This window comes from Rattus norvegicus, chromosome 12 (assembly GCF_036323735.1).
Source record: "Rattus norvegicus strain BN/NHsdMcwi chromosome 12, GRCr8, whole genome shotgun sequence".
NCBI lineage: Eukaryota > Metazoa > Chordata > Mammalia > Rodentia > Muridae > Rattus > Rattus norvegicus.
The window spans coordinates 12,588,812-12,605,664 of NC_086030.1; the positions used below are offsets into that span (position 1 = coordinate 12,588,812).

The 16,853-nt window shown below is 39.9% G+C and overlaps 1 protein-coding gene across 10 annotated transcripts in view; it reads right to left on the bottom strand.

Moving 5' to 3' along the window:
• Positions 1-16,853, bottom strand: part of Pan3 (poly(A) specific ribonuclease subunit PAN3) — a 124,232-nt gene that overhangs the window by 75,977 nt on the left and 31,402 nt on the right. For 7 of the 10 annotated variants that reach the window (XR_010056399.1, XM_039089924.2, XM_006248842.5 and 4 more), the window contains exon 5: positions 7,457-7,618. The exons of the other annotated variants lie outside the window; for them this stretch is intronic. Coding sequence is in view for 6 of the 7 variants with exons in the window: in XM_039089924.2 (XP_038945852.1) it covers positions 7,457-7,618 (162 nt within the window). In the remaining variant the exon portion in view is untranslated. The remainder of the gene's footprint in view (positions 1-7,456; positions 7,619-16,853) is intronic. 10 annotated transcript variants of the gene reach the window in all.

The window sequence follows — 16,853 nt, forward strand, 5'->3', positions numbered from 1 at the left end:
CGCCTCATGATTGCCAATTCAAGGCCAAGTCTGGCAATGAACTATTTCTACAAAGGACCATGTAGGCTTTTATGGCCTTTGTTGTTATGGTGTCTACATCCTTTCCCATGCCCTAAAGGCCAAGCAGAAGGCTGCTCCTCATCCTCCACAGCCTCCTAACCACCTCCATTCCTCATTCTGAGAATCATCTGCTTCGTTCTTATGGCATGGCCAGCTCCGATTAACAAGGGAAGGATACTCCCCAGAAAGAGAGACTACAAGTAAAGCAGTAAAGACAGCAGATCAGCTTCAGGGCAACAGCAACCATCAGCACACGTGGGCATTGTGGCATCGTGCAGATCATGGGGATCAATGGCCAGGGGCAGGATGTGTCTCACTCCCCTTATGCAGCCAAACCCGACAGTGTTCATGCATTTCATCATTTTACCAGGTAAGCTACTATCGCAGTAATGCGCAAAACTTCCAGTTCAGAACTCTTTTAAAACTTCTGAGGCAGAAAGAGTGTGGTTTTAATACATCAGTACTTTTGGGCAAATTCTAATCTCTAATACCACAAAAACTTTGTAGAACTTTACATCTCTCAATCCTGTCATTCAAGCAGGCACCAGGTCACCAAACACACGGGTGGCACACACCCATACATGCAGACAACCAACCAGACACATAAACTGTATCTTTAAAAACTAAAATAAAGCAATGAGGTATGAAGAACAAGACCAACATCAACTTCTGTCTCCATAAGCACACACATAGGTCTGTGTGCTCATGAGTGCGTAACACACACACCTATGTATGCATAGGGTTTTAGAATAACTGCTAAGAAAGTACACACTGCTCAGTAAAAGAAAAGTGATGTTTACAGATGACCAAAATACTCGGAGAATAAACAAAAGCAAAGTATCAAATAGTATACAATCCAATGGAAAAGAACAAGCAGATTAAAGAAAATCATGCAAAAACAGAAAAACTTTTATCGAAGCACTACTGGAGAACAGTGAAATACTATTTCCTACAGACACTTAAATAGTGCTCACAGGAAGGCCAGTTAACACCATCTCCTAAGAGAAAAGAAACATTTTCAGGTTCCACTTACAATGATACAGGGTAACACAGCTACAGAGACTCAGTAACATGTTACAGGGTGTGTGTTTTATGAACCACCTTCCTTCCAAGAAAAGCAAGAGTCCATCCTAGAAAAATACAATGTATGTAGACAGATGGAGAGGGCAGCAACAGATCTTAAAGCATCCAGTAATCCAGTACAGTGTTCAGACACTTACGTGAAAGGTATAAATAGGTCAGAAATCATGAAAAAGAGAAACAGAAGAGGTACCACAAGCAGACTATCAAAGAGCAGGGATAAAAGCAGACAGTATAAGAAAAATCTCAGGATTTAGATCTTGATGAATTAAAACTGGGTTTATTTCTAAAGCAGTTTTCCATTTGTCAAATGGGGAGAACTTGACTGTTATATTTAATACAATAGTAGCATATACTGTCCAGTTTTTCATCCCTCAGTTAATCGGCAGGAATTCCTCGGTAGTTCTCATCCCCTAAAAAGTGGTGCATGCACAGCACTTGAAGGCAAACATTTAGTTTTGCCAGGTGTAGTTGTGCATAGCTTTAATCCCAGCACCCGAGTCCTGTGCCCCTCTCAATACCCAACCCACGCTGTGTACCTATCTCAATGCCCAACAGGTTCAGGGTTGGGACAGCCAAGGGTGAGCAAAAAATAAAAAAAGATTACAGACCAAAAGAAGCTGGGCTTGGTGGCACTGGCCTTCATCACAACACTTGGGAAGCAGGGACAGGTGACTTTCTATGAGTTCAAAGTCAACCTGGCCTACATAACCAATTCCAGGACAGTTAGAGATACAGAAGAGAGATCCTGCTCCCTAAAAATGTTAATAACAATAACAATAACAAAGAAAGAAAGAATGAGTAACAAAGTACCAACACAATACAACTTTGTCAAGGCTGTCACTTACTAGCTTAAATTTGGTCACCAAGATGGACGTCAGGTAGCACAAAGGAAAGCTGAAAAGAAACTGAAGAGGATGAGGAGAATTACAGAATTTTCATGAGTAATTCAAATCTGTAGACCTGCCCAAAAAGTAAGTGGCCATGCCAACCCAAGCCTGGGACCCATGTGTTCTTCAAACAAGGCAGCAAGTTTTAAGTTCCCACACAAGAACTTCAAAAGGGAAAGGAGAAGAAAAAGCTTTACAGTGAAACAACAGGAACCTGAGGACAAACTAAGTATAATTAATGAACAAGAAACATGGGCAGAAAGGAAAATAGAAACACAAAAACTGAACTACTGTGAACGTCAGCTGGTTTGAGGTGTGACAGTATCATTTACCTCCTGAATATCTGTGTGTGTGTGTGTGTGTGTGTGTGTGTTGGGGGGTGGGAGTGGGGTCGTCACTCTAAGGTCTAATTGAAAGGCAGTGTCCCGTCCTAGCTGGCAGTGGAACCAGCTACTCTATCTAAGCAGTGGTTCTGATCTCCCAAACACTGCTACCCTCTGATGCAGTTCCTCATGCTACGGTGACCAAGCACAAAACCACTTTGTAGCTGCTTTACAATTATAATTTTGTCACTGTTATGAGTCCTAAACATGTGACATGCAGATGGTCTTAGGGACCCCTGTGACAGCGTCACTCAACCCCAGGCTGAGAACTGCTGCTCTAGAGTCTTTTCTCACACAGACAAAAGCCAGATAAACCTGAACATGTGGAGAAAAGAAAAAGGCAACTTCAACAGGAAAAGTATTCACGAGCCTTGCTGAGAGGTGTTTGAATTTTATTCTCAAATGGGGGTGGGGGTAAAAAAAAAAAAAAAGGAGGAGGAGACGAAAAACACAGAGAAATGATGATGAGGTTGATGGCGTAAGTGTGAAGTAAAGAGATGCAGTGGAAAGTAGTCAATCTTGAAAGATTAAGCACACAGGCTTTAAAGAAAGATGAGGAAATATAAGCAAAGCTTCTGGGAGATAAAAGATGAACAAGCAAATGGAGCCACTGGCAAAGTCCCCTAATGGAAATCTTTTAAAGGAGAGGGTCTGGGCAATCAGGAAGAATTAAATACACTTAATTTAAAAAAATCACAAATTAACAAGTTGAAAGTTGGCCAGATAAGTATAATTGAAAATCTGCTAATTAGGCTATTATTTTTGCCATGTTGACTCTGGAACAGTCAGTTTCTTTCAAAACAGGTATAGTACACCCTATGCCTTCTCTTCTGATTCTAACTACACCTCTTATTAAACTCAAATTAAATCACCATAAGTTTAAAATCATTGCTACGGAAAATAACTGACTGACTGGTGAGATTACCATAGAAAGTAACAAGAGTTTGGCTTTTCTACCTCTTTGGCTTCACTGGGCATGTGGGCAAGAAGACCATAAATTTATATTTCTACCATCCTTCACTCAACTGGAGAGATGACTCCCGGCTGCTCTTCCAGAGGACCTAAGCTCAGTTTCCGGTACCCACAAAAAAATGGTTCTCAATTGTCTGTAGCTCTAGCTTTTAGGATCTGCGATGCCCTGTTCTGGCCTCTATGAGCATTGGCAAGCACACAGTACATACACATACATGCAGGCACAACCCATATAACAGTTTTTAAATGAAGGGAACTAGAAAGATGGCTCAAATTTAAAAACACTGCTCTTAAGAAAGACACAAGTTGGTTCCCAGAACCAAGATAGCCATCCAGAACTCCAAGGAATACAGCTCGAGGCACCAGATATACTACATACCAACTTATACACATACGAACATACATACGTGCGTGTGCGTGTACTTGTACAGACAGACAGACAGACACACACACACACACACACACACACACACACACACACACACACACACACACACACACACACAGTGGAACACACCCAAAAGATAAAGAGATGTACTTAAAAAAACAAACCCAAAACCCCTTCTGGACAAGGCAAGGCTACTCACAAATTCAATGCAGCTATGACTACCCACACAAGACTGTACCTGCTAACATTTCAGCAAGGATGAGGAAAGGGCTCAGGAGTCCCCACTCCTTCCTGAGGAACTACTGGCAGCTGGTGATTACTGGAGAAAGAACTGTCATTTTCTTCAGTGATGTAGCCACTGAGAAGTAGGACTGTGCCAGTCAATGAGCACCCAGTCATGCTCAAGCCAGCAATTCCAACTAAACTCAATGGCTCACAACAGAAAAGACATGGAAAGTGAGAGGAGACTATTGGAAAAGAGGGGTTCAATGGAAGAAGAGACAGTAACAGGAGTAAAAGTCACTTAAAATTCACTATATACATGCATAAAACTATCGAAGAATAAATAAGTTAATTAAGTTGAAAACAAAGCCTCAAAACAGAGATGTCATTGTTAATGTTTAACTGGTTTTCGTAAGTGTAAAAAAAAAAAAAAAAAACCAAGTTGTAAAGTCAAGATCAATAAATCAATGAAAAGAAATGTTTAAAAATCTCAGGAAGATACCTTGATGTCATTTCAATAAATCACAAGAAAAAGGTCACTTTTACTCCCCTCTTTCCTGCCCCTTCTCTCTGCAGCCCCCACCCCTTCCCTCCACGTGCCCATGGTCGGCCTCCTTTCCTCTCCTCTCCTCTCCTCTCCTCTCCTCTCCTCTCCTCTCATTAAACCTCTCCACATGGAGAAAGGAAAGGAAAAGAAAAGCGAGAAGAGGAGATGAGAGGAGAGGAGGGGAGGGGAGGGGAGGGGAGGGGAGGGGAGGTGAAGAGAAGAGAAGAGAAGAGAAGAGAAGAGAAGAGAAGAGAAGAGGAGAGGAGAAGAGAAGCAAAAGGTCTAGCTTTTCAGATGGCACAAATTATGCCTAAGCTATAGTCCTATGTAGTAAACTCTAATCACTAGCATTCTCAAAGTGAAGTTCCCTGGCAGAAGCTCAGATACACAGTTACATACACAATTATCCTGCTAATTCAGAGACAATAGTGAAAGCAGAGAGCTGCTTTCTTTTTTTTTTTTTTTTTTGGTTCTTTTTTTTTTTTTCGGAGCTGGGGACCGAACCCAGGGCCTTGCGCTTCCTAGGTAAGCGCTCTACCACTGAGCTAAATCCCCAGCCCCGAGAGTTGCTTTCTTACCAAGTCTGAAAAGCACGCGTTCTAACCTCTCTGCTGACTCTTTATACTCTTACTTTACTTCTCTCTGATGGTTCAGCTTCTTCGCTGAACTATAATACTCATGCCATAAACATTTAACCGAAAGACAACAAATGCAAAAACAGAGTATCAAGGTTACCACCTGAGATATGGCTAAAAATTTTTAGTAAAATATAAATAAACTTTTAAAGTGACCTTAGAATGAGAAGATCTAATAGTTTAAAAATGAAACAAAAACACAAATAATGAATCTGGATATAAAATTGTTTTAAAATTTTTATGTCAAAAATATAAAACCATAGTAACAGGTCCCAAAATGGTATGGAATTTATTTCTATGATTAAAAAAAAAAAAAAAAAAAAAAACACAGTGCAATGACCACCTTGGCTCAGAACTACTACAGGCTCCTGGTTTAGGATTCACAGGTACAGTAATGAGACCAGATGAGTTTCGTCAGGAGTTCAGCATGTTACTCAGTGGGAGGCGTTTTCAAGCTTATAAGTTCTGAGTTGGGAGGACATTTCCCATGCTTTAAAAGAAATATGAAGCATAAAGTCACAACATTGGAAATATGTCAGGATCAGATGACTGGGATTCCAGTTTTCACACGTTAATGACAATTTTTATTCATTTGTTTGTTTAAGAGAGTGTTGGACACCGTGGAGACAGTTATAGATGGTTGTGAGCAGCCAATGTTCTGCTCTCTTAACCTCAGAGTCCCCTCTCTAGCACAAACTGTTTTTACTAGCAATTTTAAGAACTGTACCTCAAATACGCACTCTCTTACTAACCTATTGTTTTACTTACACCTTTACCTGAGAAAAGACACTCGGAACACATGCAGTGAAAGAACCAAGGGAGCTGAACCTTGGCTTTGTCAGGGTCCCACCCCACTTAGCTGGCTGGCCCAGCAGATTTTCAGAACTCCATTTTAAAACAGAAAAACATTTGTAATAAGCCAAACAAAATGGCATTTTGTACAGATCTCAGAGAAGAAAATTTTGTTGAAACTTATTAATATATGAATATAGCATTCATCACATAATTGAAACATTTCAACAAAATTGTTTTAATATGATTTTCTGAAACTCTCTGGTTGATTGGCTTTCTTTAACTTTAAAGTTTCCATTAGGGAAAATACCACACTTTGAGATATTTTCTGCAATAAATTATTCTTATGCCAAGTCAACATAGTTATGGCTACTAAGTTAATATTACCAAGTAAAATGCTATAGGATCAAATTTAAAAACAGAAGTGAAACCAAGTTATTAAGATTGTATTATCTTTTGTATAAAACATGTTGGGTTTGAAGCTAATAATACATTTAAATACTAATTAAACCAAAATCTGGAAGGAAAAACAAATTTCTAACTAAAATTATGATTAACAGTACTATCCCTACCATATAACTTCCACTTTTTAAGAATGAAACCGTAAGTCAGGCAGTAGTAGCATACGCCTTCAATCCCAGCACTGGGTGGTAGAGGCAGGCAGATTTCTATGAGTTCAAGAATAACCCAGTCTACAGAGCGAGGTCCAGGACTGGATAAGGAGCTGGGTTTGACTCCCTAATACCAAGAAACAGGAAAATAAAATATATACCTTCAAATAAAATTGAAAAGAAAAAAGGTAATATAAAAATCAAGAAATAGAGCTGACAAGATGGCTCAGTGAGTAAGGATACTCAGTGAGTAAGGATACTTGCTGCTGAGCCTAAGAATATGAATTTGATTCCTTGGACCCACATGGTAGGCTCCATGGGTTGTCCTCTGGCCTACATGTGTGCTCTATGACATACACATATACACATGAACACATGTGTAGCTCACAAGTCAATGCAAAAATTAAAAAAAAAGAAAAAGAAAAGAAAAAAGCAAGTAAAGTTTCCCAAGCAGGAGGAGGAGGAGGAAAAGGAGGAGGAACAGAAGGAGGAAGAAAACAAGGAGGAGGAAGAGGGAGGGAAGAAGAGGAGGAAGAAGAGGAGACAAAGAAGAAAAAGAAGAAGGCCAAACAAATATATCATCTGTGAGGCACAGACTGTGGCACGCTCTTCACAGAGGCAGGTGGATCTTTGAGTTCAGGGTCAGCCTGGTCTACCGAGCAAGTTCCAGGACACCAGGACTACAGAGAGAATCCCTGTGTCATACCAAACAAAACTCATCTATAATGGCTCGTTAATAGACTACTAACCTTGCTTGACTTTACATTTAATGACTTAAGTGTATTAACTAGGCCAGCCCATCTTTTCATATCCACCAGCCCAGTCAAAGAAACCAAGAATCACTTTCAAAATATGTCTAAGAAAAATTATTTTTACCTGTAAATTGTTTTCTGTGACTCTGTTCCACCAAACCATATTGATGGGTACTCCTGATTTACACCTGTCAGCAAGGCAGCCAATAGGGTTCTTTGCTTTTCGTGCCTTGGATCCCATCGGAACTAGCCTCTCCTCCAGCATCCCCAGGCGATACTTCCTTGGCTAGGAGAAAGAAGGAAAGAAACCGAGCCACTCCTAACATCCCCACACTAATCTAACCTAGTATGATCAAAGTACAGGATATGTTAGGAAGGGGGATAGGAAACAAGTAAAATCGCTAAGAATGTTCCAAGTTTATAACCACCCACCATCTCCCACCCTCACCAGACCGCTCTAATATAATCCACAGCACTCAAAGGCTGAACAATGTTACATAAATAACCAATGATGTAGGGAATTATCTGATCTTATAACTTCACGAATAGAAATTAACTTAGCAAGGTGAATGCTTTACATAACCTCCCAATGAACTTACCTATTCTCACTGAAATAGGGAAAAATGGTTTCAGGGGCACAAAGTAGAGATTAAAAAAACAACTCTGCAATCTTCTTCAGCAACTCCTCTCACTATCTTATTTCCTGCTGAGAACTACTCCAATTAAAGGAAGCAACTGATCGCTAATAATCTTGTAAATTGTTTTAATTCTGTGAACGATAGGCTGGAATATAGCAATCACTCTAAAACAGGCAAAGTAAGATACTGAAAGAACTGAAATAATACAGTCTAATAATACAGTACAATAAGAACAAAAATTACTTTTTTATTTCAGTAACCTGAAGAGACTAATAATGAATAAACTGTGCAACAAAATAGCAAATTGTTATTAACAATTCACTTGTTAACACACTAGTAAAGTTAGTACACCATCCTCACAGCAGCCAGCAGAGCTGTACGAGATGTTCGAGCCTACCATTATCCCTTAATTATAACAAGTACAAACTACATTCAATGAACCTTAAAGGTAACATGTGCATAAATACAACTTACATAAACATGTACATGTATGCGTGTCCCCTTAAAAAACTGACATAAGATCTACATACTTACTGACTGCGATGCCCTGACATGTAATGTACTAAGAGTACTAAAAATCATTGGGCTGCAACATCAAGGGGAGAGTTTTTATTTTTAAATCTAATATAAAGGGAACATATTTTGCTGTGAATGCTGGGGCAAAATCCTATAATCCCAGCACTCAAAAGGCTGAAGTAGAAGTATTCTTAATCCTGGGCCAGCCCAAACTTCACAGCAAAATTGACCTTAAAAGAAGTTGAGAGAGACTGGAGAGCTCTGGCTGAATGGTTAACAGCACTGGCTGCTCTTTCAAAAGACCCAGGTTCAATCTCCAACACCCATGTGGCACCTTACATACATCTGTATGTAACTCCAGTTCCAGGGGCTCTAACACTCTTTTCTGACCTCTACAGGTACCAGACCCACACACACACACTGTGCACATACATACATGCAGCCACACACACTGACACAGAAAATAAAATTTAAAAGGACAGGGATACAATCAGCAATTCAAAAAAAAAAAAAATACACAATTTCTAAATTTCCAAACCCTGGAAATGCCTATTGAAATTATTCTATGTAACACAGTTCTCTTCATAAGACCTATACTAATAAGATGAATAAAAGCTAATTAAGCTTGAATTAAGAAAGAACCTACCCAATAATCTGAACAATAGAGGTTTATGACGCTAAAGCAGCTCCTTGCAAGTCTAAAGCAGAGAGAAGGTCTCTGGGTGAGAACACTCCATGTGCTTCATGGCTTATGCCACAATCACATTTTAATTGGAACAATTTTAAAGCAAAGTATTTGGACATCATAACTCCTTGGAAAAAGTTAAGATTAAACTCATACATTTTTGGTGTTCAAATCAATTACTGTAAGGCTTTGATATATAGTGAAAATAACCTTAATAAAACATTTACTATTAAAACTGTATTTTAGAAAATCCTGGGATATAAATTCTTCTACCTCTATCACAAATATTAAAATATCAAAAGCCGATTAAAATCACAGTGGAGTGAGGGGTTAAGAGCTCTGGCGGCTTTTCCAAAGATTCTGGGTTCGGTTCTCAGCACCCACCACCATGTGCAGCTCCAGTTCCAGGACTTCTGATCCCCTCTTCTGGGTTCCACAGACGCTGCACATACAAGGTGCAGACATACACACAGGCACAACACTTCTGCACATAGCAAGCAATTGTTTTAGAAGTCACAACTGGCCAAAACACTTAGACAAAGATATTTCAATTCTAACTATATACTGAAATTATATATATATATATATATATATATATATATATATATAAAAAACTTTAAATGTTCTACAGCAATTTAAATTCAGTTTCTTTTTGATCCAGTTGAAACAGTCAGTGTAATTTAGCTTCCATGTCACACACTAGTAATATAGAAAACAATTACATCATCTTTTGTTGACAACAATTCTCATTAATTATTTCTTGGTTTTTCCAAACAATTCTTACTCCTTTCCCTCTCTTCCATACCCAGTGCCTGCAACTAAAGAGATCTGTGAAGAGGAGCCACAATAGACACAAGCTCTTCAAATAAGCAGCCCTCGAGCTGCACGGTTCTTCAGGACACTAAAGGTCTAAAGCAGAACCATCATTTAAAATAACAGAAGCTCGCACAGGCCTTTAGTCTCAGCAGCTGGGAGGCAGTCAGAGCTACATTACACAGTGAAACCCTAGGAGGAGAGGGAGAGAGAAAGGAGGAGAGGGAGAGGGAAGGAGGAAAGAGACAGGAAGAGAGACAGAGCAGAGACAGAGAGAGGGGTGGAGAGGGAGAAAGGCAACAGGGAACAAAGTCACATAGCAAAATGACATTCAAAAACGTGGCAGCAACAAGGAGCATGAAGGTATAGCAAAGAAAAAAAGAAGAGTATGGGAGAAATAAAGAGGACCTTATATACAAGCCTCACTGCACAGAACAAAACCACAAGAATGTTTCATCTGTAAGCTAATTTCAGCTGGGTGAGTACTAGAAAAAATAAATTACAAGTGAACATCTGAGAAAAGACTTTGTGTTGGGAACAACATATTGTAGGTGCTTAGAATACAATGCCGCGCACACATGTTCCTTTCCTTGAACAGGGGTTGTAGTCTAGGAGGCTCCACAGGGACGTCTAACTCACTGCCACAGTACAGTAACACACACATGACTGAGGTCCAAGAGAGCAGAGACAAGCACTTCACAAGTAGGCAAGTGCCTAAGCAGATGTTTAAGGCAGACTGAGTGTGCCAGACCAGGAGAAAATGAGGGAAAGTGGGCTGAGGAAGGGAGACAGCGTCCTCCGGGTGTGCGCTGACTGAGACTGTATCTGAAGTAGGGAATGGAGGCCTGGGGAAACGCAACTGAAGATCAAAGCAGGGTAGCACTGAGTTCCCATATCACCAGACCACTCAAGAGAGACATAGATGGAAGCTTGAGAACAGTAACAAAACATTTATTGCTTCATAACCTATGCTAACCATTTTGCGCCTCAATCGGCAAAGAGAGAATTGGCAGAAGTAGCTGCATTTCAGAAATGGGGTTCTACAGCGGTTTGGAGGAGGTACAGGCCTGAAGCAAGTGACAAATGACTGGACTCTGGAAAAGAGGTCTAGGCCAAGCTTTCTCAAACTCAGCACCACACCCTGGACTAATCTTCACAGCGGGCTGTCCCAAGCCTTATTTCTAAGGCTTATGTATCGTCTTCCCTAGTAGACTCCAACAGCAGCACTATCTCCGCATTATCACACAAAACTCTCCAGGACTCGCCACACAGGGTGCCACGCCTCTAGCTAAGTGGTACAACATGGGACAAATGTAATAAATTCAGAGTGCAAAGGGACTGGTAGGCTAAAAACTACTGACTAGCTGAAAGAGAGACTAACAGGAAAACATAATCAAGTGGGTGAGGAGGAAGAAGGGAGGGAAACAAATGTTATGTGAATTTTCCTTCAGCACAAGGCAAACATACCTCTCTCCTTCCCCTTAGTTTTTAAAACCCTCAGACAGGCATTGAAAATTGCAAAAAAAAAAAAAAAAAAAAAAAAAAAAAAGAAGCCAAGACTTGTGCTGATCTTGTCTCCAGCAGGCTGCGCACCACTGTCTTACTATTTTGAAATGGGGACCTGTTATGCCCTCTAACAAACAGCTTCTCCCCTCTGTTGCCCAGCAAGCCAGCACAGAGCAGAGCCCCCAGTGTCCTTGTGCTGGGGTCAGACACCCAGTACTGCCTACAACATCCTACTCTTTCCTACTCTTTCCTTTCCCCTCACTCCACCCACTCTAAGACACACATTCTTTTTAACCTGGAGTCTCAAGATTGTCTACAAAGATGACTGACTTTTATAGCTTACAAAATTTAAGAGTTAAGACAGACAGTGGTAGCTGAACACTGCCTTACTTTTTTGTCAGGATTTAGTTTTAAAGGCATCTTGACCAAGTTTTCAAGAGAAAAAAGGTTGACAATATATTCTAGAGTAGAAGTGTGACAAACCTGAGGATCTTCAGGATGTACACCTCAGTGTAGCACTTACGCACTTGCCTAGCACTGCCAAGGCCCCAGGTTCATCCCCTTCACCATAAAAGTCATTTTAAAACAATTATTCTGACCCACTGAACCAGAAGGAAGACCAAGGTATCATTTCTATACCATACCCAGTACTGCCAGGCACTGCTCAGCTAAAGACCACACTGGAAAGTGCTGTTCTTGAGTCAAACCAAATAAAAACAACTGGTGATACAATGGAGATGGGAGGCACCTTCAAAACTGAGGGCTTTGCTGCATCACAGCTTTCTTCGATGTTTAACCTTGACTTAAAACTCAGTCTTCAAAGCCACTACTTGAACACCTCCTCCTACCCCCATTTTACAAAATCCTTTCCTTCCTAAGACTTTGGCCTGTGACTTAAGACTGAGGGACAGCTACTCTAACAAGACAGGTTACGTGTACTTATGCACTTTTATGTTGTCTGGGGTATTATGCAGGGGAGAAGGGTTGCTTTTAAGACAGGGTCTATGTAGCCGGGACTGCTTTTGAACTCACTGTGTAACTAGCTGAAGGAGACCTTGAACTCCTGACCCTCCTTACTGCACTGCCACACTTAAAAGTTTCATTCACTAACTCAAGATTCCTGTGTCAGCCTTTCTGTTCTTAGAAATGGAAATAAACAAACAGTAAAATCTGTACATTTTTCAAGAACATTTAGAATCTAGAGAAGGGGGCTGGAGAGATGGCTCAGCGGTTAAAAGAGCACCCGACTGCTCTTCCAGAGGTCATGAGTTCAATTCCCAGCAACCACATGGTGGCTCACAACCATCTGTAAAGAGATCTGATGCCCTCTTCTGGTGTATCTGAAGACAGCTACAGTGTACTTATATATAATAAATAAATAAATCTTTAGAATCTAGAGAAGGAATGATGTCCACTTGTGTAAAACATAAAAACTAGCATGCCAGTGTTCACAGCACAGAGTCCTTGGTAACTACAGAGCACTGCACACCATCCTCAAAACAATGGCAGGCCGGAGAAAACAAGACGCTATCCCCAAACAAAATGTTTCCTTTACCTCAAACTACAAGAAGTCCCTCTAAATATCAAATTCATAAGCAAGGACTTTATTATTTGTACTATGAAACAATGACTAAAAAACTCATGCTCAAAAAAGTGAAAAGTCATGAACACAGGGCAAACACATATCCCTTCACCTAATGCTTAGTGACAGTCCAAATCCACTATCTTCCACAGTAACAATCCAGCATCTCTCTCTCCACAACCGAGTGTGGTGTCCACTGACTAGAACAGCCAAAGTTTACTACACAGATTTCCAAATAAGCATGCTTTTCTCCCACAATCTCCTCTAACTCCAGAAGGTCATCCCTTAGTTAACTAAAGGCCTAATTATTTCAGTATATCTTTACTTGTAAAAAAAATTATAATTCCATTAATGATCAGTAATTAATGTACAAACAATCAGTACAAACAGGCCACTAAAACTAACTAAAGCCGGGCTGGAGAGATGGCTCAGTGGTTAGGAGCACTGACTGCTCTTCCCTAGGTCCTGAGTTCAAATCCCAGCAACCACATGGTGGCTCACAACCATCTGCAATGATATCCGATGACCTCATATGGTGTGTCTGAAGAAGGCGACAGTGTACTCACATACATAAAATAAATAAATCTTTAAAAAAAAAAAACAAAAAAACAAAAAAAAAAAAACTAACTAAAGCCAATTTTGGTACATGGTCCTTGTCTTGGATGCCCATGTACCTAGATTTTGCTGGCTTCCAACTAGAGGGAATTCTCTCTCCTGCTTTTGGGATGCTGGGATTACATCTAGGCATAGCCAACAAATCTCTTGTCACAGGTTTCAACATTGCCGTCTCTTTGGTGCTGGGGTCACAACCAGGTCCCCTGGTCTGTTACAGCAAGCAGTCTACACAGTCATCTCTTCCCAGTCCCTTGTTTTGTTTTTGTGAAATACAGTCTGAGGTAACCCAGGCTAGCCTAAAATTCCTGACCCTCCTTATTTCCCTTCCTGATATGAACCCACATTTGATTTATGCATTCTGGGGATCAGATCAATCCCAAGCATCGTATATGTTTGACAAGCACATATGCAAGACAAGCGCTCTACTAACTGATCTATTTCCCCAGACTGACTTTTTTAAAATTTAATTTATATCTATATACTTGCTTAGTTGAATCTTTAAATGAATCTGAGTATCTTCAAAATTGTCCTATTATGATTTGAAATGAGAAATAATCTTGCTACATACTCAGAAAGAGATTAGGTTTCTGAAGTTCAGAATTATAAGCTATAAGATTAAGTACTGACAAGCTCATGACAAATACCGCACATCCGTTAATATGTTTAATATGCACGGTTTTATGAAGCTAATACCCATCCTTACATCAATTTTATGGATTTGAAACAAACCCTAAAAAGGTTAAAATCCGTCTCTATACTCTCAGCACTAATACAGGTCAGGCTCAAACCCTGTCCTCTTAGTTATAGTGCCCGTCTCTAAGAAACCACACTGCATCTTAAAGTAGCTCTTAACACACCAAGTTCCACACGTCATTTACCTAAACCTGAGACTCTCTCTCAAGCTTACCAGCATGAAGGAATCGGTAACAAACAGTAAGAGATGATAATCAAAGAATTACCCTAAATAATAAAGCCTAAAAGATTAACTCGCTATCTTTCTTCAAAAATAAAGGAAAAAATTAAGGGGCTGGGGATTTAGCTCAGTGGTAGAGCGCTTGCCTAGGAAGCGCAAGGCCCTGGGTTCGGTCCCCAGCTCCGAAAAAAAAAAAAAGAAAAAAAAAAAAGGAAAAAAAAAAAGGAAAAAATTAAGAACTACAATTATCAGGTTGTACATGGGTTGGCTAAAGTCATCTTTACTAATTCATTCCCCTACACCTACATCCTAGGAGAACAAAATGAATGACTAACAAGGCCACATTCTCGGTAACAGGTATACTTCATAAAATGGCCTCATAATGACCTACTAGCTCTGAGGCCTGAGGTAAAAGCACCATATACTTACTAAACAACTGGTGCCATATAAAAACTAATCAAAAATCTCTATACCTCAAGACTGGATGACAGGTGTGTCCAACAGTGTTACATACTGTGTAAAAGTACATACTTCACTTGTTTGGATATGATGTTTAAAGTGTACACACACACACACACACACACACACACACACACACACACACACACACATTCTTAAACAACCTCCAAAACAAAAAATGCTACCTTTGAAAAAAAAAAGAGACAAAATTGTTTCAGTTATAAATTTGAAGAAATCTTTCTTAGAGCCATATGCACACCTTTAGTCCCAACACTTGAGAGGCAGAGCTGGGTGGATCAAGGTCAGCCTCATCTACACAGTGAGTGTCAGGCCACAGTGCTATGCACAGGCCCTGCCCTCCCATTCCACCCACCACCACCCCCCAAAAATAAAGAGAAAGAATTTTTTTCTTAGTTCAACACAAATGCTCACTAAACAACTAATTAAAAATAAAGTACTCCTTAAAAAACAGGAAATAGTTTTATCAGTAAGCGAAGTGATGGGGACAGTACACAGTCTTATGTTAAGAGGCTCAGTGGTAGAGCGCTTGCCTAGCAATCGCAAGGCCCTGGGTTCGGTCCCCAGTTCCGAAAAAAAGAAAAAAAGAAAAAAAAGAGGCTAGAACCGATCTGCAGCCAGTGAACCAAACCCAATCAAGCAAAGCAATCCACCATCACCTCCCACCGCCCACATTGCATCACAAAGCACAGCAGGTGAGCTATCTCCTGGCCCCCTTCTCTCAACCCGACTATGAGCTTTAAAATCAGTAGCAGAACAAACATTCCAGAAATAAAACTTAACTTGTCATGAAATAAACTTAACATCAAAGCCTTAAAAGTTCACAGAAATAAACACACTACCCCACATTAGAACTGATGTTTCGGTCTTAGTGACCAAAACTCACTAAGGTAGGCCAAGAAAATCTAAACGATAAGTACCTAAAGAGTGTTTTATTCTGGGAGAGGGAGAAACATCAATTCAAGTGACCAATCACTCTGAGAGAGAAGGGAATCCAAGCATACTGATGGGAATGCTCAGACTGCTCCTCTGCCCAGCTTACACCAACCGCATGTGGTGACCCTGTACAAACTACACACGGCAGGAACCGTCAGAGCCTGAAGCACCGCACAGTCACCCCTGTGCTCTATAGCTAACTAAGAATATTGTTTTCAAAAGTCTTGATACCTAATGTTTACATTTGTGATTTAGTGACTTGGCACCAGTAGCTAATCTTAATTGTACTTTCCTTAATTTAATCCTTCCAGTATCTAGCTAGCCCAAGAATAATTTGAAATATTTTATATTATAATCTTTTCAATCTATATATATTCTTAATCAAGAAGGCAAAAATATCAGTGCTTCTCAAGCATAATATAAAATTATTTTAAATCATTTCTTATATATCATGGTTCTATGATTTGTGTAAAATTAAAAATGAGTTACAAGAAAAATAATTATATTATTTGATGCCACCGTATTATCAAATTGCTACAGGTCCTTCTAAACTCCACTTAAGTTGGCTCTGGTCTACCTGTAATGAGCAAAGGAATATAGATGTTCATATATGGAATTGTTCAGGAATCTTCTCACATATCTAATGACAGAGAATGGCTATGACCTATTATACTACTTTTCACAGCACATTTTACTTCAATAAGTTCATAAAAATACTAAGATGTCCAATTCTAATCCCTAAGTTTATATGTGAATGACAGTGTAAGAGTTTCCTTTCTAATCATGGGTACCTTCTACCTAGGCTGGTTTGGTTTAGGCTTCTCCACAGTCTTTGCTATC